This window comes from Etheostoma spectabile, chromosome 6 (assembly GCF_008692095.1).
Source record: "Etheostoma spectabile isolate EspeVRDwgs_2016 chromosome 6, UIUC_Espe_1.0, whole genome shotgun sequence".
Taxonomy (NCBI): Eukaryota; Metazoa; Chordata; class Actinopteri; order Perciformes; family Percidae; genus Etheostoma; species Etheostoma spectabile.
This window is the reverse complement of record NC_045738.1, coordinates 31,318,740-31,321,608: the sequence shown is the minus strand read 5'-3', so window position 1 is coordinate 31,321,608 and position 2,869 is coordinate 31,318,740. Positions and strand designations below refer to the sequence as shown.

The 2,869-nt window shown below is 41.7% G+C and overlaps 1 protein-coding gene and 1 long non-coding RNA gene across 4 annotated transcripts in view; one reads left to right on the top strand and one right to left on the bottom strand.

The window, feature by feature from the left end:
• ascc3 (activating signal cointegrator 1 complex subunit 3) overlaps positions 1-2,869 on the bottom strand; it is a 263,454-nt gene that overhangs the window by 1,702 nt on the left and 258,883 nt on the right. For all 3 annotated transcript variants that reach the window (XM_032519352.1, XM_032519351.1, XM_032519350.1), the window contains 2 exons: positions 2,609-2,815; positions 319-494 (listed from right to left, as the gene is read on the bottom strand). In XM_032519352.1, the coding sequence (XP_032375243.1) occupies positions 319-494; positions 2,609-2,815 (383 nt within the window). The remainder of the gene's footprint in view (positions 1-318; positions 495-2,608; positions 2,816-2,869) is intronic.
• LOC116691613 (uncharacterized) overlaps positions 1-2,869 on the top strand; it is a 19,033-nt gene that overhangs the window by 13,579 nt on the left and 2,585 nt on the right. The window contains exon 2 of the long non-coding RNA XR_004332515.1: positions 52-57. This is a non-coding gene — a long non-coding RNA (uncharacterized LOC116691613). The remainder of the gene's footprint in view (positions 1-51; positions 58-2,869) is intronic.

The window sequence follows — 2,869 nt, the reverse complement described above, 5'->3', positions numbered from 1 at the left end:
TCTCTGCAGGGTAAATCCAGACAGCTAGCCAGACTATTTGTCCAATCAGAGTTTTCAGTTGCACGACTAACCTTTGAACTTACACGTTCCAGCAAAGCAAGTTCCTTCCCGGGACTATTTTGCAGAGGCACTGTCATTGTTTCCGGTGCTTAAGACAACTGTGATTGGTTTAAAGAAATGGCAATAAACCAGAGCATGTGTTTCTCCCATCCTGCAATGCTGAGTGGGCTAGTCACACCCTCCTCCACAGCGCTGTGGAAGAAGGCCTGGCAATGCGAGACTATGTCTGGCTTTATTCCTCTTTCTACCCATTCTTACTTCCCAGTCTTCTCCGGTGTGAAGAAGGCCACGGACACAGCGGTGCGGTGGCGCACATATGCGACTCGTTTGACGGCCAGCAGCTCCCTGCGATCCACCTCTCCCAAGACCAGGAACCAGCCTTCATCCTTGGCCTTGGGGAACCTCGGTGCTTGGGCCTTACTGTCCTGCTTCCTCTGAAATAAGAGAACAAGTTTATTTTATTATCAGATCTCAGCTAGGGTGGTCTTTACGTGATTTGTGGACAAAACAATTGATCAAATTTGTTTTTAGTTGACAGGGGAATTCAACAGAAACTGTGTTATGCTATGCTACACAAAATAGTACAGCTGATAAAGCCATTGGATGTATTATAAAATAGAGCTGTAACATTTAATTGTCTCAGAAATAATTGTGATTAACAATACAATTGTCTCTTTCAGTCAAATTTAAATATACATTGTATGTATGTATGTATATTGTATTAAAGTATTAATATGTATTAATGTATTACTTTTTTAAAGAAATTAAAGTTTTCCCAGAACACATCTTTTGGTTTCATCACTGTCATGTGACCCAGATGATGTAATGACACAATTACACAGCCTATGAAGTCAACTACACTTCTTTATTTTTTATTATGTGGCTCAGTGGTAGAGCGGTGGCCTGCCAATCGGAAGGTTGGTGGTTCGATCCCTGGCCCTGCAGTCCCATGTCAAAGTGTCCTTGGGCAAGACACTGAACCCCGAGTTGCCCCCGGTGCTGCACCATCGGAGTGTAAATGTGTGTGAGTGTGTATCTGATGAGCAGGTGGCACCTTGTACGGCAGCCTCGGCCCCAGTGTGTGAATATGTGTGAATGGTTCCTGGACTATGTAAAAGCGCTTTGAGTAGTCGTTAAGACTGGAAAAGAGCTTTATTATAACAGTCTATTTTCATACATTAAATGTTAGGTCGTGACATTGGATTAGCATTTCTAGCGTTCGCCTTAGCTAACTCCTTCACCAATAACAAAGCGAGGTGGAAAATCAAATTTTGCCTGAACCCCGTGGGGAGGAGGGCCACAACATCATGGCCCCCAACAAGACTCAGCAAAGATTGTTCTACACCCAGGCTTCGACTTCTGGATATTTGGCAGCGTTGCCACAACGGACAGAATGGCTTCGCTTGCATCTTTCTCCGCCGCCATTACAGAACTACAACTCAAACTAGCGCACAATCTCAACTAGAGCTAAAACGATTCCTCGAATAATTTGATTACAAAAAATCCTCGTAGCAAAATGCTTTGCCTCGAAGCTTTGTTAAATTGATGTAACTAACGGTGTACGGTAACCAAAATAAGTTTGACACCACTGGTCTAACGTGTGTGTTTATGTTTGCACCACACAGTAGCGCTTTTAATTTCGTTGTATGTACTCACAATTAAAACTGATTCTGGTTCTGACTATTCACCCTTTGTTGGTAAACAACTCTATCCTTACCTTCAGGTAACTGCAGTGCTAATTACTTTAGTATATTAAAGAGAAAGTCATTTCCATGCTTCAGGTCAGGTATTTAAGAAGATGCCATAGTCATCTGGTTCTAATGCTGATGTCAACAAGAAAAATAAACAAGAAAACCTACGTCATCATCTTTTTTTGTTTTTTTAAGATGATTTTTTTTAGCTTTTCCCTTTATTAAAGTGGATAGACATGAACGGGGGAGAGAGATGGGGAAGACACACAGCAAAGGGCCGCAGATTCAAACCCGGGCCGCTGCAGGACACTCTTACTGAGTGAGCTAGAGGCCTATATTATATTTGAATATTGAATTTGATCCTATTCTTCTACATAGTATATCTTATTCCGATATTTTAACTTTTGCACTATTTTGTATTTGTTTCTTTTACAAAGTAGAGTATTGGTGTTGGCAGTGTTGTAAAGTACTTAAGTAGAATTTTTCACATATCTCAACTTGGTTTTTTAAATTTCTGGAAACTTTTACTTTTACTCCACTACGTTTTCTAAATTAAATGTATACTTTTACTCCGATGCATTTCCCTTAAGCATCTTCATTACTTATTACATGCAAGACATATTTTCATACATTGCAGTGAAAGGTTCTTTCTTCTTCTGTTTGTTTTATTCTTCTTTTTTAATGTCAGACATTGAATTTGATGTTTGTGAAGGAGTGTAAACCCTGAATATGATGCTTTACTATAAAGAAGCCACAATAAAGTTCATAATCACCTTTCTTTTCTAATAATAAAGTACATTTAATTTTACTTTTGATAGTTAAGTACAGTACAGTACAAGGGTATTGTGCATACTGACCCTCTGCTGGCCCAGGTTGATGCGTCTCAGTGACACCTGCAGGACGTACTCCTGGTCAGCGTGGACATCCAGCCAGCGGCTCTCCGCCTTCGGGTTGGCCCCTGCTGCAGGAAGGGGCCGCTCTGTCTCCTCCTGGCTCTCCTCCCACCAGCCCTTCACACTCATCTCAACCTCCAGCACCGGGAGATGACTCAGGAAGGACCATGCCTGACGGGGGAGAAACAAGATGGTCATAGGAGAGGGAGGGAGAGAGAGAGAGAG